Source organism: Ranitomeya imitator, chromosome 4 (genome assembly GCF_032444005.1).
Source record: "Ranitomeya imitator isolate aRanImi1 chromosome 4, aRanImi1.pri, whole genome shotgun sequence".
Taxonomy (NCBI): Eukaryota; Metazoa; Chordata; class Amphibia; order Anura; family Dendrobatidae; genus Ranitomeya; species Ranitomeya imitator.
The window spans coordinates 703147857-703174262 of NC_091285.1; the positions used below are offsets into that span (position 1 = coordinate 703147857).

Consider the following 26406-nt stretch of genomic DNA (forward strand, 5'->3'; position numbering starts at 1 on the left):
GTGTTTTAGGGCGAGTTTCATGTGTCAAGTTGTGTGTGTTATGTTGTGTGTGGCGACATGCATGTAGCGACTTTTGTGAGATGAGTTTTGTGTGGTGACATGCGTGTAGCAACTTTTTGTGTGTCGAGTTGCATGTAACAGGTTAGTGTAGCAAGTTGTTTGCAGCAAGTTTTGCGCATGGCGAGTTTTGCACGTGGCAAGTTTTATGTGTGGTGCCTTTTGAGTATGTGCAAATTTTGTGTGAGGCAACTTTTGCATGTGTTGCAACTTTTGTGCATGTGGCAATTTTTCCACGGGTGCATGTTTTGCATGTGGCGAGTTTTCCCATGAGGTGAGTTTTGCACGTGTGGCGAGTTTTGCGTGAGCCTAGTTTTGCATGTGGCGAGTTTTGCGCATGGCGAGTTTTGAGCGGCGACTTTTGTGTTTTGACTTTTATGTGGCGAGGTTGGTGTATGTGTGGTGAAATGTGTGCTGAGGGTGGTATATGTGTTCAAGCACGTGGTAGTTTGTGGCGCCTTTTGTGTGTGTGTTCATATCCCCATGTGTGGTGAGTAGAGTTGAGCGACCTTGACCTTTTTAGAGTCGAGCCGGGTTTCGCGAAACCCGACTATCTCAAAAGTCGGGTCGAGTGAAATCGGCCAATTATGGCGAAAAGTCGGGATCGACCGAAACACGAAACCCAATGCAAGTCAATGGGGCAGCATAGTCGGCAGTGAGTGGGGGCCAGGAAAACACCTAGAGTGCCCATTTTAATGTCAAAACCATCCATTCTTCTTAATGAAGCTTGTCAAGCGTAATTTACCTTATAATAATTGGAAGGCATTTGAAATTGGGGGTCATTTGGCTAAAGTTGTGTGGGGTAGGGCTGGTTCAAGTAATTAGTGGGCCCAGGAAATCTGGACCACGTCACGGCAGTGGAGCAGGGAGAGGTAAGTATTTCAACTTTGCAAGTGCTGTGATCCTGAGCAAGCAGGGGGGGCCCACTTGTTGGCATTGGCACTGGCACAGGGCCCCTCAAAGTACAGCGGTGTGTTTGCACGGCGGGGGCGCCTCCCACCGGCAGCAACACTTTTGCGTACTATGAGAGGCCCTGTGCCAGTGACGTCGCCAACTAGTATTCCTCCCCCCACCTGATGAAGGAACCTGCACTTTCATCTGCACCTTCCTCTTTGTCCCCGTGTAAGGTGGTATGGTATGCGGGAAGAGCAACCTGACTTTCAGCAGGGTCACAATGTTGTTGTGTAGCATGCACGGGGAATGTTGCGTTATGGGTCAATGTACCAGCAGACTCATCTATCACTGGCTGGGCAATGGGCACGATGAAGTGGAAACACAGATATAGGCCCAAAGAATAAAGTGGGCTAAATGCAGTTCAAAATTGGTAACACAGGAATAACCAGGGGGCATTGCAGTGGAGGACAACTGGAATGAGAGGCTGACACAGAGAGTAGGGCCAAATCAGTAAGTAGTCGAAATGCAGTTCAAAATTGGCAACCGTAGTAAAGTGGAGGAGAACAGCAAGGAGTGGCAGACACCGATAGTAGGCCCCAACCCAACTAGTAGGCCAAATGCAGTCTAACATTAACAACTACTTAACGAGAGCCTGAAAATGGAATTTCAGGACAGGAAACCAGGAGAACAGCAAGGAGTGGCAGACACCGATAGTAGGCCCCAAACCAACTAGTACGCCAAATGCAGTTGTTCCATTTAACCACAATTTAATGAGAGCCTGAAGATAGAAGCTCAGGAAAGGCAACCTGGGGAACACCTTGGAGTGTAACACACCATCTCTCTCCACCCCATACCCAATTTGTAGGCCTAATGCAGTGTACTTTTCTACAACTACTAAACGAGAGTCGGAAGACCGAAGCAATGGCAAGGAAACCTGGGGAACACCTTGGAGTGTAACACACCATCTCTCTCCACCCCATACCCAATTTGTAGGCCTAATGCAGTGTAGTTTCCAAGAACTACTAAACGAGAGCCGGAAGATCGAAGCTCAGGAAAGGCAACCTGGGGAACACCTTGGAGTGTAACACACCCTCTCTCTACACCCCATACCCAATTTGAAGGCCTAATGCAGCGTAGTTTCCAACAACTACTAAACGAGAGCCGGAAGATCGAAGCTCAGGAAAGGCAACCTGGGGAACACCTTGGAGTTTAACAAACCCTCTCTCTACACCCCATACCCAATTTGAAGGCCTAATGCAGTGTAGTTTCCAAGAACTACTAAACGAGAGCCGGAAGATCGAAGCTCAGGAAAGGCAACCTGGGGAACACCTTGGAGTGTAACACACCCTCTCTCTACACCCCATACCCAATTTGAAGGCCTAATGCAGTGTAGTTTCCAAGAACTACTAAACGAGAGCCGGAAGATCGAAGCTCAGGAAAGGCAACCTGGGGAACACCTTGGAGTGTAACACACCATCTCTCTACACCCCATACCCAATTTGAAGGCCTAATGCAGCGTAGTTTCCAACAACTACTAAACGAGAGCCGGAAGATCGAAGCTCAGGAAAGGCAACCTGGGGAACACCTTGGAGTGTAACAAACCCTCTCTCTACACCCCATACCCAATTTGAAGGCCTAATGCAGTGTAGTTTCCAAGAACTACTAAACGAGAGCCGGAAGATCGAAGCTCAGGAAAGGCAACCTGGGGAACACCTTGGAGTGTAACACACCCTCTCTCTACACCCCATACCCAATTTGAAGGCCTAATGCAGCGTAGTTTCCAACAACTACTAAACGAGAGCCGGAAGATCGAAGCTCAGGAAAGGCAACCTGGGGAACACCTTGGAGTGTAACAAACCCTCTCTCTACACCCCATACCCAATTTGAAGGCCTAATGCAGCGTAGTTTCCGACAACTACTAAACGAGAGCATGAAGATCGAAGCTCAGGAAAGGCAACCTGGGGAACACCTTGGAGTGTAACACACCCTCTCTCTACACCCCATACCCAATTTGAAGGCCTAATGCAGTGTAGTTTCCAAGAACTACTAAACGAGAGCCGGAAGATCGAAGCTCAGGAAAGGCAACCTGGGGAACACCTTGGAGTGGAAAACACCATCTCTCTACACCCCATACCCAATTTGAAGGCCTAATGCAGTGTAGTTTCCAAGAACTACTAAACGAGAGCCGGAAGATCGAAGCTCAGGAAAGGCAACCTGGGGAACACCTTGGAGTGGAACACACCATCTCTCTACACCCCATACCCAATTTGAAGGCCTAATGCAGCGTAGTTTCCAACAACTACTAAACGAGAGCCGGAAGATCGAAGCTCAGGAAAGGCAACCTGGGGAACACCTTGGAGTGTAACAAACCCTCTCTCTACACCCCATACCCAATTTGTAGGCCTAATGCAGCGTAGTTTCCGACAACTACTAAACGAGAGCATGAAGATCGAAGCTCAGGAAAGGCAACCTGGGGAACACCTTGGAGTGTAACACACCCTCTCTCTACACCCCATACCCAATTTGAAGGCCTAATGCAGTGTAGTTTCCAAGAACTACTAAACGAGAGCCGGAAGATCGAAGCTCAGGAAAGGCAACCTGGGGAACACCTTGGAGTGGAACACACCATCTCTCTACACCCCATACCCAATTTGAAGGCCTAATGCAGCGTAGTTTCCAACAACTACTAAACGAGAGCCAGAAGATCGAAGCTCAGGAAAGGCAACCTGGGGAACACCTTGGAGTGTAACACAACGTCTCTCTACACCACGGAAGGGCTGATTCTTAGGAAGGAAGGCTGTTGGAAATAAGCATTGCGCGTCCGAGGGTGATTATATTCTTATTAGGTATATACTCATCCTCGGACGCGCCCTGCTTCTTTATTTGGAATGAATGTTTATTTGCAATGTGGTGTTGACTTTCTCTATTATTTTGGTAATTAATGATTTTATTATTTTCATTGTTTTGCATCTTCTCGGCAATAATATAAAGAAGACGTGACAGGACAACACTCGGTGGATGCCATATCTGTGTTTTCAATTTAAAAAACCTTTCAGTTAAATACTTGCAGGATAAAGTAATTGTAGCTGGTGGCCATTTTTAGTACTGTACCAGATTTTAGTTGTGTGTTTGTTTTTAATGTTAAAATGTCTGCATTTGATATCTCACCAGTATTTTCTTTTTTATAAGCAAAATACTTTTTTTTTTATTTTATGATGTTGGTTCAAGGGGTACACGGGCAGCAGTAGACAGGTCAGTGTAGGCCTAGTGGAAGGAGGGACCGCAGACAGGCTTCGAAGCCCTAACATAATAAATTGGGCTGCCTGTAGGCAGTTTAAAATTGGTTCCAGGGGAACACGGGCAGCAGTAGACAGGTCAGTGGAGGCCTAGTGGAAGGAGGGACCGCAGACAGGCTTCGAAGGCCTAACATAATAAAATGGGCTGGCTGTAGGCAATTTAAAATTGGTTCCAGGGGAACGGTATTTGTTGCTGTCACACAACTTACACGGTGAGCTATAACTTCAGTATGATTTAGCTACCCGTTTACAGGTGGGTGAGACCACAACGAAAATCAGCCACAATGTTACACACTCTGTTGTTGTTGGCAACAAATGAGATGGCACACACGCAGGACTGTCACTGAAGCGCAAATGTAAATATTTATCTCCCACTGATTTGTGTTTGTTTTTTTTTAAAAGGGAGACTTCAGAAAAAAAAAAAATTAAAAAGAAAATTATTTTTTACAGAAGAATTTATAAAACAAATAAAATGAAATGATTGTTTCAGGGAGAATTTAGAAAAAAAAAAAAAAGGCTTTGTAGGGCCCACTGAGTGAGAGAGGACGCACACAGGAGTCAGGAGTGGCACACAAGCCCAGAGGCCAATATTAATCTCCCACCGATTGATTTAGTTATTTTTTTTGGTAGATTTTGGAACCCAAATCAAGCAAAAAAATTAATAGGCTTTCTATGGCCCACAATTGGGGAGAGAGAGAGAGAGATGGCACACCCAGGAGTCAAGACTGGCACACAAGCAGAAGGGGCAATATGAATCTCCCACAGATTTTTTTTTTTTTTTTTTTTTCAGGGAGACTTGAGAGAAAAAAAAATACCAAAATAATGATTTTTTTCAGGAATAATTTAGAAACCAAAGAAAATAAAATGATTGTTTCAGGGAGAATTTAGAAAACAAATAAAACAAAAAATAGGCTTTCTAGGGCCCACTGAGTGACAGATGACGCACACAGGAGTCAGGAGTGGCACACAAGCCCAGAGGCCAATATTAATCTCCCACTGATTGATTTAGTGATTTTTTCAGGTAGATTTTGGAACCCAAATCAAGCAAAAAAATTAATAGGCTTTCTATGGCCCACTGAGTGAGAGATGGCACACACAGGAGTAAGGAGTGGCACACAAGCCCTGAGGCCAATATTTTTCTCCCACTGATTGATTGATTGATTTTTTCAGGTAGAATTAGGAACCCAAATCAACCCAAAAAATAAATAGGCTTTCTATGGCCCACTATTTGTGAGAGAGATGGCACGCTCAGGACTGGCACACAAGCCCAGAGGCCAAAATTAACCCCTTTCTGCCATTAGACGTACTATTGCGTCCATGTGGGGTGGGCTTTACTTCCCAAGGATGCAATAGTACGTCATATGCGATCGGCAGCGCTCACGGGGGGAGCGCCGCCGATCGCGGCCGGGTGTCAGCTGTTTATCGCAGCTGACATCCGGCACTATGTGCCAGGAGCGGTCACGGACCGCCCCCGGCACATTAACCCCCGGCACACCGCGATCAAAGATGATCGCGATGTGCCGGCGGTACAGGGAAGCACCGCGCAGGGAGGGGGCTCCCTGCGGGCTTCCCTGAGCCCCCCGCAGCAACGCGATGTGATCGCGTTGCTGCGAGGGTCTCACCTCCCTCCCTGCTCCCTCCAGCCCCGGATCCAAGATGGCCGCGGATCCGGGTCCTGCAGGGAGGGAGGTGGCTTCACAGAGCCTGCTTAGAGCAGGCACTGTGAAGCAGCCTGCACTCCTATCAGATCAGAGATCTGACAGAGTGCTGTGCAAACTGTCAGATCACTGATCTGTGATGTCCCCCCCTGGGACAAAGTAAAAAAGTAAAAAAAAAAAATTTCAAATGTGTAAAAAAAAATAAAAAAAAATATTCCAAAATAATGAAAAAAAAAATAAAAATATTATTCCCATAAATACATTTCTTTATCTAAATAATAAAAAAAAAAACAATAAAAGTACACATATTTAGTATCGCCGCGTCCGTAACGGCCCGACCTATAAAACTGGCCCACTAGTTAACCCCTTCAGTAAACACTGTAAGAAAAAAAAAAAAAAACGAGGCAAAAAACAACGCTTTATTATCATACCGCCGAACAAAAAGTGGAATAACACGCGATAAAAAAGACAGATATAACTAACCATGGTACCGCTGAAAACGTCATCTTGTCCCGCAAAAAACGAGCTGCCATACAGCATCATCAGCAAAAAAATAAAAAAAATATAGTCCTGAGAATAAAGCGATGCAAAAATAATTATTTTTTCTATAAAATAGTTTTTATCGTATAAAAGCGCCAAAACATAAAAAAATGATATAAATGAGGTGTCGCTGTAATCGTACTGACCCGAAGAATAAAACTGCTTCATCAATTTTACCAAACGCGGAACGGTATAAACGCCTCCCCCAAAAGAAATTCATGAATAGCTGGTTTTTGGTCATTCTGCCTCACAAAAATCGGAATAAAAAGCGATCAAAAAATGTCACGTGCCCGAAAATGTTACCAATAAAAACATCAACTCGTCCCGCAAAAAACAAGACCTCACATGACTCTGTGGACCAGAATATAGAAAAATTATAGCTCTCAAAATGTGGTAACGCAAAAAATATTTTTTGCAATAAAAAGCGTCTTTCAGTGTGTGACGGCTGCCAATCATAAAAATCCACTAAAAAACCCGCTATAAAAGTAAATCAAACCCCCCTTCATCACCCCCTTAGTTAGGGAAAAATTAAAAAAATGTATTTATTTCCATTTTCCCATTAGGGCTAGGGTTAGAGTTAGGGTTAGGGCTAGGCTTAGGGCTAGGGTTAGGGCTAGGGTTAGGGCTAGGGTTAGGGCTAGGGTTAGGGCTAGGGTTAGGGCTAGGGTTAGGGTTAGGGCTAGGGTTAGGGCTAGGGTTAGGGCTAGGGTTAGGATTAGGGTTAGGGCTAGGGTTAGGGCTAGGGCTACAGTTTGGGTTGGGGCTAAAGTTACAGTTAGGGTTTAGATTACATTTACGGTTGGGAATAGGGTTGGGATTAGGGTTAGGGGTGTGTCAGGGTTAGAGGTGTGGTTAGGGTTACTGTTGGGATTAGGGTTAGGGATGTGTTTGGATTAGGGTTTCAGTTATATTTGGGGGGTTTCCACTGTTTAGGCACATCAGGGGCTCTCCAAACGCGACATGGCGTCCGATCTCAATTCCAGCCAATTCTGCGTTGAAAAAGTAAAACAGTGCTTCTTCCCTTCCGAGCTCTCCCGTGTGCCCAAACAGGGGTTTACCCCAACATATGGGGTATCACCGTACTCAGGACAAATAGGACAACAACTTTTGGGGTCCAATTTCTCCTGCTACCCTTGGGAAAATACAAAACTCGGGGCTAAAACATATTTTTTGTGGGAAAAAAAAAAGATTTTTTATTTTCACGGTTCTGCGTTATAAACTGTAGTGAAACACTTGGGGGTTCAAAGTTCTCACAACACATCTAGATTAGTTCCCTGGGGGGTCTAGTTTCCAATATGGGGTCACTTGTGGGGGGTTTCTACTGTTTAGGTACATTAGGGGTTCTGCAAACGCAATGTGACGTCTGCAGACCATTCCATCTAAGTCTGCATTCCAAATGGCGCTCCTTCCCTTCCGAGCTCTGCCATGCGCTCAAACGTTGGTTTCCCCCAACATACGGGGTATCAGCGTACTCAGGACAAATTGGACAACAACTTTTGGGGTCGAATTTCTCCTCTTACCCTCGGGAAAATACAAAACTGGGGGCTAAAAAATAATTTTGGGGGCAAAGATTTTTTTTTTTAATTTTCACGGCTCTGCGTTACAAACTGTAGTGAAACACTTGGGGGTTCAAAGCTATCATAACACATCTAGATGAGTTCCTTAGGGGGTCTAGTTTCCAAAATGGTGTCACTTGTGGGAGGTTTCTACTGTTTAGGTACATTAGGGGCTCTGCAAATGCAATGTGACACCTGCAGACCATTCCATCTAAGTCCTCATTCCAAATGGAGCTCCTTCCCTTCCGAGCCCTCCCATGCGCCCAAACAGTGGTTCCCCCCCACATATGGGGTATCAGCGCACTCAGGACAAATTGGACAACAAATTGTGGGGTCGAATTTCTCCTTTTACCCTCGGGAAAATACAAAACTGGGGGCTAAAAAATAATTTTTGTGGGAAAAAATTTTTGTTTTATTTTTACGGCTCTCCATTATAAACTTCTGTGAAGCCCTTGGTGGGTCAAAGCGCTCAGCACACATCTAGATAAGTTCCTAAGGGGGTCTACTTTCCAAAATGGTGTCACTTGTGGGGGGTTTCTACTGTTTAGGTACATTAGGGGCTCTGCAAACGCAATGTGACACCTGCAGACCATTCCATCTAAGTCTGCATTCAAATGGCACTCCTTCGCTTCTGAGCCCTCCCATGTGCCCAAACAGTGGTTCCCCCCACATATGGTGTATCATCGCACTCAGGACAAATTGGGCAACAAATTTTGGGGTCCAATTTCTCCTGTTACCCTCAGGAAAATACAAAACTGGGGGCTAAAAAAATAATTTTTGTGGGAAAAAAATTTTGTTTTATTTTTACGGCTCTGCATTATAAACTTCTGTGAAGCACTTGGTGGGTCAAAGTGCTCACCACACCTCTAGATAAGTTCCTTAGGGGGTCTACTTTCCAAAATGGTGTCATTTGTGGGGGGTTTCAATGTTTAGGCACATCAGTGGCTCTTCAAACGCAACATGGCGTCCCATCTCAATTCCTGTCAATTTTGCTTTGAAAAGTCAAACGGCGCTCCTTCCCTTCCGAGCTCTCCCATCCACCCAAACAGTGGTTTGCCCCCACATATGGGGTATCCGCGTACTCAGGACAAATTGTACAACAACTTTTGGGGTCCAATTTCTTCTCTTACCCTTGGGAAAAGAAAAAATTGGGGGCAAAAAGATAATTTTTGTGAAAAAATATGATTTTTTATTTTTACGGTTCTACATTATAAACTTCTGTGAAGCACTTGGTGGGTCAAAGTGCTCACCACACCTCTAGATAAGTTCCTTAGGGGGTCTACTTTCCAAAATGGTGTCACTTGTGGGGGGTTTCAATGTTTAGGCACATCAGTGGCTCTCCAAACGAAACATGGCGTCCCATCTCAATTCCAGTCAATTTTGCATTGAAAAGTCAAATGGCACTCCTTCGCTTCCGAGCTCTGCCATGCGCCCAAACAGTGATTTACCCCCACATGTGGGGTATTGGCATACTCAGGACAAATTGTACAACAATGTTTGGGGTCCATTTTCTCCTGTTACCCTTGGTAAAATAAAACAAATTGGAGCTGAATTAAATTTTTTGTGAAAAAAAGTTAAATGTTCATTTTTATTTAAACATTCAAAATATTCCTGTGAAGCACCAGAAGGGTTAATAAACTTCTTGAATATGGTTTTGAGCACCTTGAGGGGTGTAGTTTTTAGAATGGTGTCACACTTGGGTATTTTCTATCATATAGACCCCTCAAAATGACTTCAAATGAGATGTGGTCCCTAAAATAAAATGGTGTTGTAGAAATGAGAAATTGCTGGTCAACTTTTAACCCTTATAACTCCCTAACAAAAAAAAATTTTGGTTCCAAGATTGTGCTGATGTAAAGTAGACATGTGGGAAATGTTACTTATTAAGTATTTTGTGTGACATATCTCTGTGATTTAATTGCATAAAAATTCAAAGTTGGAAAATTGCGAAATTTTCATAATTTTCGCCAAATTTCCGTTTTTTTCACAAATAAACGCAGGTACTATCAAATAATTTTTACCATTGTCATGAAGTACAATATGTCACGAGAAAACAATGTCAGAATCACCAGGATCCATTGAAGCGTTCCAGAGTTATAACCTCATAAAGAGACAGTTGTCAGAATTGTAAAAATTGGCCCGGTCATTAACGTGCAAACCACCCTTGGGGGTAAAGGGGTTAATCTCCCATTTTTTTTTTTTTTCCAGGGAAAATTTATAAACCCAATAAAAAAAAATAATAATAAATAGGCTTTCTATGGCCCACTATCTGAGAGAGAGAGATGGCACGCTTAGGACTGGCACACAAGCCCAAAGGCCAATATTAATCTCCCACTGATTGATTTATTGATTTTTTCAGGTAGAATTTAGAACTCAAATCAAGCAAAAAAATTAATAGGCTTTCTATGGCCCACTGAGTGAGTGATGATGCACACAGGAGTCAGGAGTGGCACACAAGCCCTGAGGCCAATATTTTTCTCCCACTGATTGATGTTGTGATTTTTTCTGGTAGATTTTGGAACCCAAATCAAGCAAAAAAATAAATAGGCTTTCTATGGCCCACTGAGTGAGAGATGACACAGACAGAGATGGCACTCTAGCAGAAATGTCAATCTTAATCTCCCACAAAAAAAAAAAAAAAAAAAAAAGGAACTGTCCTTCAATTACTATCTCCCTGCAGTAATCTCAGCCAGGTATGGCAGGCAGCAATAAGGAGTGGACTGATGCACAAATTAAATAAAAAGTGTGGACAAACAAACAAGATAGCTGTGCAGAAAGGAAGGAACAAGAGGATTTGTGCTTTGAAAAAAGCAGTTGGTTTGCACAGCGGCGTACACACAGCAATGCAGCTATCAGGGAGCCTTCTAGGGCAGCCCAATGAGCTACAGCACTGAGGAAAAAAAAAAAAAAAGGAGCTTCCACTGTCCCTGCACACCGAAGGTGGTGTTGGACAGTGGAAATCGCTACAGCACAAGCGGTTTGGTGGTTAATGGACCCTGCCTAACGCTATCCCTGCTTCTGACGAAGCGGCAGCAACCTCTCCCTAAGCTCAGATCAGCAGCAGTAACATGGCGGTCGGCGGGAACTCCACTTTATAGCCCCTGTGACGCCGCAGACAGCAAGCCAATCACTGCAATGCCCTTCTCTAAGATGGTGGGGACCAGGACCTATGTCATCACGCTGCCCACACTCTGCGTTTACCTTCATTGGCTGAGAAATGGCGCTTTTCGCGTCATTGAAACGCGACTTTGGCGCGAAAGTCGCGTACCGCATGGCCGACCACGCACAGGGGTCGGATCGGGTTTCATGAAACTCGACTTCGCCAAAAGTCGGCGACTTTTGAAAATGTTCGACCCGTTTCGCTCAACCCTAGTGGTGAGTATCCCATGTCGGGGCCCCACCTTAGCAACTGTACGGTATATACTCTTTGGCGCCATCGCTCTCATTCTTTAAGTCCCCCTTGTTCACATCTGGCAGCTGTCAATCTGCATCCAACACTTTTCCTTTCACTTTTTCCCCATTATGTAGATAGGGATTGTTTGGTGAATTAGAAAGCGCGGGGTTAAACTTTCACCTCACAACATAGCCTATGACGCTCTCAGGGTCCAGACGTGTGACTGTGCAAAATTTTGTGGCTGTAGCTGCGACGGTTCAGGTGCCAATCCTGGACATACACACACTCACACACACACACACACACACACACATTCAGCTTTATATATTAGATTAGAAGAAGTTGGTGCGTTCGCAACCCGGGATCCACCGTTCAGGGAAGCACCTGCAGCTAGATATGGCGGTACTTTTTAGTAGTATAAACAGACTCTGTTATTTCACAGAGTCTGTTAGCAAAGATAACGCTGTGCCCTGTTTGGCTCACAGAGGAACACAGCTACTTAGTAGAGCAGATGGTAGTCATGCAGTCAAATGCAAACATGAAACTGCTCGCTGGAGGTGCCAGCATTCTAGGGGCTTATTTCAGCCGGGTCCCTGAATACACACACAAACATGACCACACTGGCACTGAGCTCGTACATAAAATGACACTAGCGCATGGCCGTGCGGTCATGCGCACCTCTTATAGCTGCAGCAAGTACAGGACCTTCCTAGAAGGACCAATGAGAGACTGCCACAGATGTTGAACACCTTCAGGACCTTCCTAGAGGACCAATAGGATTTGCTGCAGTACCCGAGCATGTGACCCTTGATCTCCAATGAGAGATCTTACCCTGGGCATGCTCAGAAGGGAAAAGTAGGACTTAGTCCCAAGACGTCTGCTCACTGCTGACCAGTACTGGCCACAAAGGCAGAAGCTGGAAGGACAGCAGTAACCCTTTGCACAGTGTCAGACTGAGCATGACGCTGGGACCGACGCCTCCGCTGAGCAGGCTCCACTGCGGCAGGAGAAGAATGGGAGACAGCAGCGGAGATGGCTCGAGATTCCCCCTGTACAGAGGCAGGAACTCGACCCCTAACATACATAGAGTAAACAATCGCATATCTGTTATATTTTTATACATCCCTCACTAATAATGTTAGTAGTGTTTGTGTGTTAAATTTTGGAGCAGTAGGTGTTAAATTTAAGAGTTAATTCACGGAAAAACTGGCGTAGGCTCCCGCACAATTTTCTCTTCCAGAGAGGGAAAGCCAGTGACTGACGGCAGATAGTAATAGCCTAGAAAGGGACCATGGTTATTGCCCAACGGCTAAAAGTATCTGCCCCCAGCCACCCGGCACTTAGTTTCTCTCTTCCCACTGCCCTGTAGCATTGGCATATGGGGTAAAAAGGGGTTAATGTCACCTTGCTATTGTAAGGTGACATTAAGCCTGGTTAATAATGGAGAGGTATCAATGAGACACCTATCCATTATTAATCCAATTGTAGGAAAGGGTTAAAAATACACACACACATTAAGAATAAAGTACTTTATTGAAAGAAAGAAACACACAGGTTTTTAATATGTTTATTGTACGCTCAATCCAACTGAAGACCCTCATTCTCCTGTAAAAAAATCCAAAATAAAAAAGCAACAATTTCCCATACCTGTCCACCGTACAGTCATGTCCCATGCTGTAATCCATCTCAAGGGGTTAAATTAATTTACAATCAGGAGGGGTTTTAATGCTGCCACTCACGGCTGTAAAAGACTTGGGAATGCATGACTAGCAGTGACGTTACCGAAGCTCTGCTTCCTGGTGGCATGAATTCATATGAACTGTAGCGTGGGAAAGTTTCTGAATATTTTCCGATCCCGATGTTGCGATTGCCGCTATTAATGGTATAACGACAATCACAAAAAAAATCAGATTTTCCATTTAATTTCTCTCTCTTCTGATGTGTTCGCAGATTAGCGGAGAGAGAAAAAGGGTCCCCCGGTCCCCGATCACGCCCTTTGGTACCTCTAGTTTCCCTGCATGTCCCTGTGAAGTACCCTGGGCCGCCAGTGTCTTCTTCTGGGAGAAAATAGTGGGCGCATTCGCAGTGCGCCTGCCGAGATCTATAGGCTGGCACCCGGCAACGATAAGAAATTTTCCCTATTGGTTCATTTGATCACTGTGAAAGACCCCATCACAGTGATCAAAATAAAAAATATTGTAAATCAAACCCCCTTTATCACCCCCTTCGTTATCTAAAATAATAAAATTTAAAAAAGTATTTATTTCCATTTTTCCATTAGGGTTAGATTTTGGCTAAAGGGAGTTGGGCTAAAGTTAGTATTAGGGTTGGACTAGAGTGAGTTGAGCTAAAGTTAGGGTTGGCTAAAGTGAGTTGGGCTAAAGTTAAGGTTAGGGCTATGGTTAGGGTTGTGGTTGGGATTACAGTTAGGGTTGGGATTATGACATGCTTATGTAAAGTAGACATGTGGGAAATATTATTTATTAAGTATTTTGTGTGACACCACTCTCTGATTTAAGGGCATAAAAATTCAAAATTTGAAAGTTGCATAATTTTCAAAATTTTCGCCATATTTCCATTTTTTCATAAATAAACACAAGTCATATGAAATAAATTTTACCTCTAACATGAAGTACAATATGTCATGAAAAAGCATTGTCATAATCTGTTGAAGCATTCCAAAGTTATAACCACATAAAATGACAGTGGTGAGAATTGTAAAAATTGGCCTGGTTATTAAGCTTTAAGGTCATTAACGAATTGGCTCTGTCTCTAAGGGATTAAATTAAGGCACTTTTTTCTGTGTGTTTTGTTAAAGTAAAGGTCTTTTTCTGTGTGTGCCTTTATTACTTCTATGGATTAGTAATGGGTGTGTCTGATAGATTGCTCTCCATTACTAACACTTGGGCTTGATGTCATCTGGCATACAAATCTGACATCAACCCCAAAGCTATTATCCCACTTGTCACTGCACCAATGCAAGGGGAAAGAGCCAGGAAAAACACCAGAATTCATGCATTTAATTGGTACACTTTTTCTGGGGTGGCTGCAGCCTGCCATTTTTAGGCTGAGGAGGGCCAGTACCGATGGCCCCTTCCCAGTATTAGAATATCAGCCCTCAGCTGGCTGCTTATGCTTGGCTGGTTTTCAACAAGCTTTTTTCCGGATGCCGAACCCAAACAGTAACACGGACTTCTTGCAGAAGTGTGCGTTCGGGTCCCGTGCACGAACATTAGGTATCTGGGACTGATCCTCGTACTTTTCGGTTTCCCTCATCTTTACTGTTTATTTATAACATTGAATTCCGTGTGGATACCATTTGTATGACGATACAAATTATCTGAAAAATTGTACATTTTTTTCTGAATGTAAGTACGTTGATATATTTTATAAGGTCAGGTCATTAATCTTAGGCTTATACACCATTTTTATGTACTTATTGTCTTCTTAGGTCCTGTTATCTCCAACTTCCTCTGTATAAGGTGTCTGCAATAGTTTGCACGTGTATTGTTATTGTGGGCCGTCAGTCTTTGTATATCTTTGTGCACTTCAGCCTGCAGACTCATATACAGTGCCTGAAGTTTATGTGATATGCATTTTGCTTTAAATAAAATAAAAATTGAAATAATTCTTGACATATAAGATCATAATATAGATTTTTGCACCCATTGTTAGTTATTGAAGATAGTAGAAATATATCATTTAAAGCAACAACCCAACCAGCAATTTTAGGACCCCAAATACCTCAGGACAGATCAATACTCCTGGACGGCCTGTGACAAGGTATTTTACTCTTGTATATACTGTGTCTATGGTCTGTTCAGGTTTTTTGATTCTTTGAAAGCCAAATTTTTTGTTTCCTTTATCAAGATTCTAAAATAAAAATAAAGCAAAAACAATGAATTAAGAAATGCAAAACATCAGCCACATCCCAAATGTAGCCAAAGAAATCAGATCTTAACTACAATAAAATTAAGACATTTATTCCAATGATGTTTTTTTACTCAGAAAACTTCTTAAAGTCTACACGGTTGAAGGGGTTTATGATAAGATATATCAGTGTAGGCATTCCTCTGTGAGCAGTGTGACAATCTCATGTCCTTGATTCTAGGCTGTTAAGTCTCTGCTATACTGATATATTATCACACAACTTTGTGCTATATTAATGCTTTCTCACCTCACATCATACATTAATGGAGCTGGAGAATGGTAAATCTGTAGTGCAGGAATAAGGGCTCGCTCACACGAGGGTATAAATATGTTGGCGCTATATAAATAAAATTATTATTATTATTATTATTATTATGAATGCAGTCTGATAAAAAGGGGATTGCACTCAGACCAATGTTATTCAATGAGACAGTGCAGATCATGTTTTTCTTAGCTGTATTCAGCATGCTACAACTTGACTCTGAAATCATGTAAGAAAACAGTAAGGCATCCAATTTTTACAGATATAATGCAATTATGTAAGATATGGGAAATCTAAATGGTTCTGTAAAAGATTAATTGCTGCTAATTTAAAAAAACAGACCGCACATCGACAGCACATGGATAACAACAAGTGATAAACAAATCGTCCCAATTTTCTGGATGAGAATAGGAGCAATTTTTTACATGCTCACGTGGCCCTAGCCTAAGGCTGTCAGTATTTGGTCAGTATTTTACATCAGTTTCATAAGCCAAAACAAAGAGTGGAACAATCAGAGGTAAAGTTTAACAGAAACACTTCTGTATTGTTCATCCACTCCTGGTTTTGGCTTACAAATAGGGATAAGTGAACCCAAACTGTAAAATACGGGTTTTGAACTGGAAACATGGTGGGTTCGGTGCTGAATAAAGTTTGTTGAAAGGCTGCAGGACAACCAATCAACAAGCTTTTAGGATGTGGGCACTTCCAGAGACTTCACAGCCAAGCCAAGTATTGAGCTCCAATCAGTTGTCCAGTCAGGGCTCAATGAAGTATTGTTCTTCAGGGTTTTTTTGAGTTAGCCTACTTTTTTGCTCTTCTTTGTATCTTGAATTTTGCCTTTTGTTTCTGTAAACATATATACATGATTTTCATTAATACATTTCCTTTCTAACAAACACCTCTTTTTTTCCTTTTTAATTTGTTAGGCTCTAGAAGATTGTTTTGGTCTGTCTGCAGACTGATCAAGATTCATCTTGACTTCATCCACGTCATCTACAAAACTTTTGATGGACTGCCATGCTATGTTTTGTGTTCATTACTTTAGCCACATATATTATTGTATCTCTTCATATCACAATGGGCTCAAGCTCACATGAAGCTCCAAAACTATTTGATACCGGTATTTTTTATACATTTGCACAGTCTATCAGACCTAAGCTTTGACAATGAGCTAGTAGAATTCCTATTTCAGCTGTTGTTGGCTGTCCATTTTCATGGGGCACTATCTACAGAGGTGTAAATACCCTCTATTGATCTGGGAATTTCACTACTGGGGTACTTAGGACTTTAGAGTATTCTCAGAATAACTGTACATGATTTTTCTTTGAACTCATTTTTGAGATAAATGTATTGGAGTGTCTCGATCTTCCATCCATTTCTATTATGTGACATATTACTCTAACTGATAGTACATTATAGGGCCGATCTGCTTATTCAGTCAAATACTGCCCATATGGTGAGACATATCTCCTTTTCGGAGCAAAAAAAGGGGAGAAACCAGCGCAGCCTAAGGTTAAGACGCAATACATAAAGTGCAAATGCACATATTAATTTCTAACGGTAATTTCAAAATGAGACATTTAGCAAACAATTGATCAATTCTTTGAGCCACCCCGCCTCTTCACGGCAATCTCATATTGGGGCAGTCCTACACTACGTTTTTTATATTCGCTGTGCCATAAAGGCCTCCTAAATGAACTAAATGCAAGACCACATTAAAAACATGCTGTACCTGGAGCATATACTGAGTCACCCCCATGGCGCCAGAGTAGGCAAGAGAGGATAAAGGTTGACCAGGTCCAGACAGACATTTCGGATCCAACCTCCACACTGCCCATCTAGAGCCACAGATGAAGAGTGAAACAGGCTGAGGCACAGGTGCATAATTAAACAAATCCTGAGGCAGGGCAGGGCTGCTGTCTGTGAACAGCAGCCTATCAATCACTGAGACACAGAAAGAATGGCGCACATAACCAGGTGTGGCGCACGGCAACAGTGGTGGTCAGCCACTTACCAATAACAGAGCAAAAAAAGGGGAGAAGCCAGCGCAGCCTAAGGTTAAGACGCAATACATAAAGTGCAAATGCACATATTAATTTCTAACTGTATTTTCAAAATGAGACATTTAGCAAACAATATCTCCTTTTCATCTTATTATAGGGATATATATGCTCCAGATAGGATACATGGTATTTAGTACTTTCCATTACTCGTTTGGCAGGTTTGGTCATTTTGGCCCTCTATTACGATGTATCTATCTTTCTGGCTACAGGGGGTGATTCATTCTGAATGGTATTTAACAGGGAGAAATTCAAGATTTTACATCTGCTCAAGAAAAATGAAAATTACATGTACAGAATGGGAAGAATTGAACTAAGCAACAGCATGTGAGAAAAAGACTTGACTATACTAATAGATCACAGACTGCAGATGAGTCATCAGTGTGATGCAGCAGCAAAAAAGGCAAACACAGTTCTGGGATGTAAAAAGAGAAGCATTGAGTCTAGATAACATGAAGTAATTATGCCCCTCTACTCCTCCTTGGTCAGGCCTCATTTGGAATATTGTGTCTAGTGATGTGTCGGCATGCTCATCACTACTCTGTACTCGCCCGAGCATCTCACTGCTCGAGATGTTTGGAGATCGCCGAGTATTTCTGGGGTTGCTCAGTGGGAGCTCGGGTCCCCACCCTGCGTGTTGGGCGCTCTTTAGAGAGACAATGAACATGCCGGGAATGTCTGCCACACAATGTAATGCCGCAGCCATGTTAGTTGTGGCATTACATTGATTGTCTGGCTGCACAGCATCATCAGGTCTATATCAGACTTGGTAATACCAAGTTCGTCACAGTCTACTCTGTAATCAGGCAGTGTAGAGAGAGGTGCTGCTTAGCTAGGGAAATATTTGCTTGTTTATTAGTTAGTATAGGTATACTGCAATAAATTCTACGCATATCCATCTCAACTAACAGTCCTTCTGAGGACTAATCCAGCTGCATAGATACTGCGTGTCACAGAACCCCCAGCACCAAGAATATGTTATGCAGTATATATTATGTATAATAGGTTCCATGTGAAATGCATCAGTCCACAGGCTGCATCCCTGGGCAGAGAGGACAAGATATTCTCCTTCTGACCTCCCCCACCTTTGTAATTCCCACAGTAAATACCAGCAGGCTCCGGCCCCCTGCGGTTATTGTAATGTATGTCTGGCCTGTTTTTCTATTGGCCTGCCCTGTGTATCTGTGTTATATATTCTGTGTGCTGTGAATAAAGTGTGTTCTTTTAGACTGGAAATACGTGGAGCAGCAGTCAGCTTTTATATGCTCTCACATAATCAAGGAATTCCAGCCAGCGTCCTTCATTCAGAATCCAGCAAAAGCAGAGTGGACCTCCTGAAACACGGGGGGTGCTGAAAGAGGTACTACAGCACAGTAGACCCCGTTACACTGGTGGCAGACAGCGGGATGTGATACCCCTTATACAGGAGGAAAGGAATGAATGGAAGACAACTACCAGAAGTTAAAGAGGACTACACTAAAAGATCTGGTGGAAGCCCGAGGGTTAATTCGCCAGCAACAAAACAAAAGTGGATTTGATAGCAGCCATCATGGAACACGACAGTGCAGCGCTCCCCAATGTGAACGTGGAGGAGACTGAATTCCAGAGGGAGGTAAAGAACAGACTGGCGTTCTATGGCCCAAACCCTGCAGCAGAGATCATACGAGAGGTGATGGCTGATGTGCGTACTGATCTGAAGGAAGAGATGGCCGAGCGGACCAGGATAGAGCTAACCAAGATGGAGAAGGCAGAGCGGACCAAAGTGGAGCTGGCCAAGATGGAGATGGCAGAGTGGAGAGAGGAGAGTCAGCGAGCAAGGGGAGCTCTGGCCTCCGCCCAGGTACCTTCAACAGTAAGCCACAAAAAGATCCAGTATAATGCGTTCCGACAGTTGGGGGAGGCAGAGGAAGACATTGATGGCTTTCTGCAGGACTTTGAGCGGCAGTGTGCCCTTCATCAAGTGAAGCCGGAGGAATGGGTTCAAATTCTGGCCAGCAAGCTGACAGGCCGGGCAGCAAACGCCTATAGCACGGTACCTGATGAGGACTGTTTGGACTATGAGCGGATCAAAGAAGTGATCTTGGCCCGGTATGCGCTGACACCAGAGGCATACCGCCAAAAGTTCCGCGGACTTATAAAACGAGTAACCGATACCCACGCTGAATGGGCCTGTAAATTACGGCGGTCACTGCTACAGTGGGTACAAGGGAGCCAAGCAACCACTAAGGAGGACGTCCTCCAGCTCTTATTGTTAGAACGATTCTTTAATGGACTAAACCCCGAGACACAGGAATGGCTTCAGGACAGGCGGCCAATGACTCTTGAGGAAGCCGCTCATCTGACCGATGAACATCATGACGCCAGGAGGCCTCAGTTGTCCGGATCAAAGATGGTCACTAGGGGTCCGCCCATGGACCTGGAGGGCCCCAAACCACCGAAGATTGTAGGGGGACCAGCTAGAAACACGGCCTACCACAGTTCCCCTGGGGCGCGATGCCACACCTGCCGTCCACTGGGCCACCTGCAAAGACAATGTCCCAACCGGACTCAGCATACCCAGTGGCCAAAGGCGGGAACAGCTACCTTCTGCCGGGCCGCTGTACACTGCTACCAAGGCGAAGCTGACCCGGCATTGGGGGCTACAACTAACCAAGGGGTGGAAGACATGGAGGAAGTGCTGCAAGAAGTAGACCCCGTGCAGGCAGCCCGGGCAGATAATCGACAACAGCATCGACAGGTCGTGTGGGTTAATGGGAAACGCATGCAGGGACTAAGAGATTCTGGAGCAACTTTGACCCTTGTGAAGCCTCATCTCGTCCGGGACCAAGATAAGACGGACCGGACAGTGGCAGTCCATGTAGCAGGGGGAGCCATACATACATCGACTGCCCACTGCCAGGATTCACCTGAACTGGGGAGTTGGGGATGGCCTTGTTGAGGTCGGCTTGATGGATGATTTGCCTGCAGACGTTTTGCTGGGAAATGACTTGGGGCCCATGTTGTCTGCCTTCTCGGTTGCCCCTCTGGCTGAGACATATCCTGTGACCACCCGGAGACAAGCTCGTGCTGCGGAGGCGGAATCCCACTCAGAGGAGGCCCAGGTAAGACATCCCAGCCCTACACGTATTCCCATAGCCAGACACATTTCTTGGGCCACCCCAGATGAATTTAAGAGGGAGTTACTTGAGGATCCTTCATTGGAGGGATATCGTGGGAAGGCACAGGAGGGGAGAGGGGTACTGGAAGGTGAACAGTTTATATTTAAGCAGGGACTCCTCTATCGGATCACAGAGCAGCACCACACAGGGATGAGCCCCACTATAAAATGACAGCTGGTAGTTTCCAAGAAGTATAGGCAGGAGTTACTGCAAATTTCTCATGACATACCCTTGGCCGGGCACTTCGGCGTCAGTCGCACCAGGCATCATCTGACACAAAACTTCTTTTGGCCGGGGTAACCTATGATGTTCGTCAATACTGCCAGACCTGTGACAGTTGCCAGCGCATTGGCAAGAGGGGAGATCGATGCAAGGTCAAATTACGCCCCCTCCCCATTGTGGAGGAACCATTTAGCCAAGTAGCAGTTGATCTGATAGGGTCGTTAGCCAAACCCAGTCTGTCGGGGAAAAGGTATATATTGGCAGTGGTAGATTATGCCACATGGTATCCAGAGGCGGTTGCATTACCTAATATACTGGCAGAGACGGTGGTGGCTGCCCTGCTCAAGGTTTTCTCACGGGTTGGATTTCCCTGGAAGATTTTCTCAGACCAGGGTACCCAGTTTACAGCAGAGGTGGCCAACCAACTGTGGAAGCTGTGCGGCGTAAAGTCCATTAGAAGCTCCCCGTACCACCTGCAAACCAATGGGTTGTGTGAATGCTTTAACGGGATGTTAAAACAACTCATTTGGACTTTTACCAGGACCTACATGGACTGGGAGAAATTCTTGCCTCACCTCCTGTTTGCCTATCGAGAGGTGCCCCAAGAATCCATGGGGTTCTCCCCATTCAAATTGGTATACGGGAGATGGGTAAGGGGACCCCTAGACTTAGTGCTAGAACACTGGGAAGAGGAGGGCATCATAGAAGGGGTTCCTATTGTACCCTATGAGCTGAAATTCCAGGACCGCCTACAGGAGCTGACCCAGGCTGTATGTGGGAACATGCAGGTGGCCCAGCGGTGCCAGCGCGTATGGTACGATCGGAGGGCCAGAGAGCGCACCTTGGAAATAGGGCAGAAGATCCTGGCGCTAGAGTCCACTAGGCAGAACAAGTTCCAAGCTGCATGGCAGGATCCCTACCAGGTAGTGGGGAAAATAGCCGACACCACCTATAATGTCGCCAATTGTGACGACCCTAGGGTTATCCGCATGTTCCACGTGAATATGCTGAAGCCCTATCAGGAGCGCCCTGAAGAGGTAGTGGCCATCTGTGCACCAGAAGCAGAGGATTTAGCCGGTCTTCCCTTGCCTGATGTCTTAGGGGAGAGGACTCAGTCTAAAACATGGGACCAGGTACACTGGGGTGAAGACTTAGGTCCCCGGGAGAGACAGCAGGCGGAGGAGTTGTTGAGGCAGCGACAGAGGATGTTTTCGGGGAAACCCGGGTACACTCACCTGGCACAACACAAGGTTGAGACCCAGGATCAGACCTCCCTGCGACAACCCCCCTTCCACATCCCTGAGTCTGTACGAGAAGGGATGCGACAAGAGATGCAAGAGATGTTGCGTTTAGGGGTCATTGAAGAGTCAGATAGTCCCTGGGCATCCCCCGTAGTGTTAGTGCCCAAGAAGGATGGGACTACACAGTTTTGTGTAGACTATCGTAAGCTCAATGAGAAAACAGTGACGGATGCGTATTCCATGCCGCATGTGGATGAGTTGTTAGACCGGCTGTTGGGGGCAAAGTATTTGACCACCATCGGTCTATGCAAAGGCTACTGGCAGATTCCCCTTAGTCCTGATGCTATTCCCAAGTCGGCATTTGTCACCCCGTTTGGCTTATTCCAGTTTCGAGTTATGCCATTCGGGATGAAGACTGCCCCGGCGACCTTCCAGAGGCTGGCTGACCGGCTTCTGGATGGTCTCCAGGACTATGCATGTGCCTACCTGGATGACATCGCCATCTACAGCGCGACATGGGAAGAGCATCTAAATCACCTAGAGACAGTATTAGTCAGGATCCACAAGGCCGGAATCACCCTGAACCCAAACAAGTGTCACATGGGCAAAGCAGAGGTTCAGTATTTAGGGCATTGGGTGGGAAGTGGGAAACAGAGACCAGAACCAGCCAAGATTGAGGCCATAGCCAAATGGCCCACCCCATGCACTAAAACCCAGGTCATGGCATTTCTAGGGACAGCGGGGTATTGCTGGAAATTCGTTCCCAATTACAACAGCGTGGCCAAGCCCCTCACTGATCTGACCCATAAGAACCAACCCCGCCAGGTAACCTGGACCCCAGAGTGTGAGGAAGCCTTCCTCCAGCTAAAGGACGCCCTCACCAATACCCCTGTATTGGCCGCACCCGATCCAACTAAATGTTTCATTGTTCACACCGATGCTTCTATGTTTGGATTGGGGGCAGTATTAAGCCAAGTCGGGCCGGACGGCCAAGAACACCCGGTAGCCGGAAACTACTGCCCTGTGAAGTGAGCTATGCGGCCATCAAGAAGGAGTGCCTGGCAATAGTATGGGCACTCAAAAAGTTACAACCATATTTGTATGGACGACAGTTTTCTCTCCTAACGGACCATAATACCCTAGTCTGGCTTAATCGGGTCTCCGGAGACAACGCCAGATTACTGCGGTGGAGTTTAGCCCTACAACCTCTGGACTTCACCATCTACTACAGACCCGGCAAACAAAGCGGTAATGCCGATGGACTAAGTCGACAAACGGAACTTGTACCAACCCCATAAACTTCGGTCATCCCCAAACCGATCCGTTAAGGATTAGACTGTGTATGCCGATCGCGTCGCTGAAAAGGGGAGCCGTGTTACAGAACCCCCAGCACCAAGAATATGTTATGCAGTATATATTATGTATAATAGGTTCCATGTGAAATGCATAAGTCCACAGGCTGCATCCCTGGGCAGAGGGGACAAGATATTCTCCTTCTGACCTCCCCCACCTTTGTAATTCCCACAAGTAAATACCAGCAGGCTCCGGCCCTCTGCGGCTATTGTAATGTATGTCTGGCCTGTTTTTCTATTGGCCTGCCCTGTGTATCTGTCTTATATATTCTGTGTGCTGTGAATAAAGTGTGTTCTTTTAGACTGGAAATACGTGGAGTAGCAGTCAGCTTTTATATGCTCTCACGTAATCAAGGAATTCCAGCCAGCGTCCTTCATTCAGAATCCAGCAAAAGCAGAGTGGACCTCCTGAAACACGGGGGGTGCTGAAAGAGGTACTACAGCACAGTAGACCCCGTTACACTGCATAATACAGCACTGCATAATACAGTAGATCCTTTTCATATAACAGCGCAAAAAAATTGTTGCAGTGTGTTCTCGAAGTTGTTGACACCAGTTTGCTGTAAAAAATAGTTACCTACAAGCCTGCTATTTATAACTGCGGTTTTACACCCCACGGATCACATATAACTGCGCTCCAAATTCTACCATTTCTGCCCTCCATTTCAATTTTGTTTCAGTGTGTTAGCGATGTTATTGACACCAGTGTGCTGTTTTAAATAGTTACCTACAGGCCAGCTATTTAAAACTGTGATTTTCTGTCACACGGATCACATATAACTGTACTCCAAATTCAGCCATTTGTAGTAAATGTGGAAAATATTGTCTTCCATTTCAAATGGGCAAGGCGCATGGCAATGGACGGGTAACTGGACGTGATGGTTATGGTGCATGCAGAGATTGAGGCCTTGGGCAGGCTGAAATTGTGCCACAACAAACACCCACATCTTGTCGCCTGACCTTCCTGTTACAATTACTAGGGTACCGCAGCAGCACACCACTATTGAACCCAGAGCAGTGGCAAAAGGTTGTTGGTTGGATAGCGAATACAGCTTCCAGTCACTTTGCCACCACTACCAGCCTTTCTTCCACATGGTCAAGACTCAATAGCCGTGAGTCTGGACAGCATATTTCTCACCCTGATCCTACTTCCTCCCACCATGCTGAGTGCCCGGAGACAACTTGTCCCACACTTGGACACTCAGAAGAATTGTTCACTTTTCTATTTATAGATTCGGGCCTCTCACCTGGTCCACTTGAAGCGGGGCAAGAGGAGATCGCATATAGTGATGCACAAATATTTGAGCAGCCACGGTCACAAGGGAAAGTGTCACAAGAGGTGGACGATGATGAGACACAATTGCCAGAAAGTCAGGAGGGGGTAGAAGTGGAAGACAAGGTGGTGGATGGTATAGTAACTGACCCAACCTGGCAACAGGACATGCAGAGCGAGGACAGCATCACACAAACACACAGGGGGAGGGAGGCATAGCTCTGCAAAATGCAAGAAGCAGTGTGGTGGCTAGATTTGAGCGATACCTTCCGATATTGGGAAATATCGAATCAGATTTGACCGATACCACAAATATATCGGGTATCTCTGATTCCGATACCGGAAACCAATGCAAGTCAATGGGACACAAATATCGGAATGAAAATAAACCCTTTTTTCCTTGCACATCCAGTTTGGGAGGAGGGAAGAGTGTGGGCGGTGCATGGGGAGAGACTGTGCGTATCTGTGTGTGTGGGCGGTGTCTGTGCGGGCCGTTTGGGGGTCTGTGCGGGCCTGCCGGGCCTCTCGGGGGTCTGTGCGGGCCTGCCGGGGCCTGTACGGTCCTCTGGGTCTGTGCGGGCCTGCCGGGGCCTTACAGGCCTCTCTGGGGTCTGTGCGAGACTTCCGGGGGTCTGTACGGGCCTCTCGGGGGTCTCTGTGGGCCTGCCATGGGTCTTTGTATCTGTGTGCAGGCATCGTCCGATGGGATTAAAAGTCCCATCGGGCTATGCCTGCTACAATGACAGTGATTGACACATTAGCCAATGATGGGACAGTAGTAGTCCCATCATCCGAATGTAAAAAAACTCCCCACAAACATACATACAACATACTACATACATACATACTACATACATACAACATACATACATACTACATACATACATACAACATACTACATACATACATACTACATACATACAACATACATACATACTACATACATACATACAACATACTACATACATACAACCTACTACATACATACTACATACATACATGCTACATACATACATACATACAACATACATACAACATACCACATACAGTACAGACCAAAAGTTTGAACACACCTTCTCATTTAAAGATTTTTCTGTATTTTCATGACTATGAAAATTGTGCATTCAAACTGAAGGCATCAAAACCATGAATTAACACATGTGGAATTATAAACTTAACAAAAAAATGTGAAACAGCTGAAAATATGTCTCATATTCTAGGTTTTTCAAAGTAGCCACCTTTTGCTTTGATGACTGCTTTGCACACTCTTGGCATTTTCTTGATGAGCTTCAAGAGGTATTCACCGGGAATGGTTTTCACTTCACAGGTGTGCCCTGTCAGGTTTAATAAGTGGTATTTCTTGCCTTATAAATGGTGTTGGGACCATCAGTTGTGTAGTGCAGAAGTCTGGTGGATACACAGCTGATAGTTGGTTAGAATTTGTATTATGGCAAGAAAAAAGCAGCTAAGTAAAGAAAAATGAGTGGCCATCATTACTTTAAGAAATTAAGGT

General features: G+C 45.0%; 1 protein-coding gene across 1 annotated transcript in view; it reads right to left on the reverse strand.

Moving 5' to 3' along the window:
- LOC138677399 (uncharacterized) overlaps positions 1 to 26406 on the reverse strand; it is a 628383-nt gene that overhangs the window by 13686 nt on the left and 588291 nt on the right. The window contains exon 29 of the mRNA XM_069767493.1: positions 15140 to 15268. Within this exon, the coding sequence (XP_069623594.1) occupies positions 15140 to 15268 (129 nt within the window). The remainder of the gene's footprint in view (positions 1 to 15139; positions 15269 to 26406) is intronic.